The sequence below is a fragment of the Talpa europaea genome (assembly GCF_964194135.1).
Source record: "Talpa europaea genome assembly, chromosome: X".
In the NCBI taxonomy this organism is placed as follows: Eukaryota; Metazoa; Chordata; class Mammalia; order Eulipotyphla; family Talpidae; genus Talpa; species Talpa europaea.
Genome location: NC_140081.1, coordinates 94,216,110 through 94,217,570, shown reverse-complemented (window position 1 = coordinate 94,217,570; position 1,461 = coordinate 94,216,110). Strand labels below are relative to the sequence as shown.

General features: G+C 62.0%; 1 protein-coding gene across 1 annotated transcript; it reads right to left on the bottom strand.

Moving 5' to 3' along the window:
* Positions 1–234: 234 nt before the first annotated feature.
* PRRG3 (proline rich and Gla domain 3) lies at positions 235–1,229 on the bottom strand (the record flags this gene model as incomplete). Its single annotated transcript, XM_084259107.1, has 2 exons — positions 1,050–1,229; positions 235–765 (listed from the first exon to the last, which is right to left on the bottom strand). Exons 1-2 carry the CDS (start codon positions 1,107–1,109, stop codon positions 235–237), a joined length of 591 nt encoding a protein of 196 aa, XP_084115233.1. The 5' UTR covers positions 1,110–1,229.
* Positions 1,230–1,461: the final 232 nt, after the last annotated feature.

The following is a 1,461-nucleotide window of genomic DNA, read 5'->3' as shown; positions in this document are numbered from 1 at the left end:
AGCGGCGCCAGGGGGCTTCAGGAAGAGCTGGGCTCTCTGGCCTGCATGTCCCTGGGGGCTCTGACGCACGAGTCTCCACCTGTCTCTGAGCGCTGACTTCCTACAAGTCCACAGTCGGGAAAGTATTTGGCAACAAGGAGGCTAAGGCTGTTTTGTGGTGGCACAGTCTGTGGAAATTTGGAAAGAAAACGGGAGGCCCTGGAAAGAGGCTTTCACGCCAAACGGGACGCGAGGCTACTTGTCTGCGTCCAGGTTGGCGGCGACTATCTCCTCATACTTTGGGGGTGGGTCGCTGTAAGAGACACTGGCCTCCTCACTGCTGCTCTCCTGGGGGGCAGTCACCTCCTCATAGGACGGGGGCGGGGTGGCACTGGACAATCTAGAGAGAGCGAGCTCAGGGAGATACAGGGTGCTCTCGAGGCGGACCGTGGTTCTGCCCCCCCGACTGGACCCCAGCACCACCTGCTGCGCATTGCTCCCAGCCTCCCGATGCCCAGAGGACTCCCCCTGGCTGTGCACTGCACCCCGGTAAACCATGACCCGGGGTAGGCTGTGCCCGGTACGACTGGCCAGGTACCGGTTCTGCGCATAGGAAGGGTGATGGCGAGTTGCTTTCTGCAGCTGGCACCTCCAGATGATGAACAAGGCGATGACGATCAGCAAGGCCACGCCCAGAAGGGGCACCACCACATACATGGCGTCCGAGCTCTGTGCAGGGTCTCGAACCGAGTAGACCGCATTCGGGTACCCCTTCCAGAACTCCATCTGCAAAAGGTGAAGGGCCACTTAGCGGTGTGCCAGGGCTCGGCGCCAGCGCACCTCCAGGCCTTTCTCCAGCTGGCACCATGTCTGGAGGGCACCGCTGCTTCCCAGCCCACCCGTCGAGGGACTAGCCCCCTTGACCAAACAGAGAGGCAAGAGAGGGCACCATGCCCTCACTCTGGATGGGGGGGAGGGATCACACTCCTTCGTGGCTCTGGTGTCTGAGACACTGGCCGCCCTCATTTTGCCCAAGGCCGCCTGCGCTCCCAGCACCCAGCGCCACGTGCCGTTTGCTCCTTGTCTTCGAACACCTCCTTGACCTCCTCGTAGCTGCACACTTCCTCCATGCACTCGCGCTCGATGGTGCCCTGGCGCAGCTCCTCCAGGAACTCATTGGCACGAGGGAACCGCTTCAGGACCGAGTGGGCATTCTTGGCCTCCAGAAACACTGAGGAGAGAGTCGCACTCAGGCCCGGGTAGGAGTGCCAGGGGCAGGGCCCCTCCAGACCCTGGCCACAGCCCACTGCTCTCCACAACACTCTCCCACTCACACACACTCCGGGCACAGAGACACGAAGAGGGAGGGAAGCAAGACAGAGAGGCAGGACACCCACACGAGGCCAGCTCTGAGAGGGGTACAGCATGCCTTTCTATACCCCCACGCTGTTTCTGTCTAGAATCCCCGGGCCCCAGCAGGGA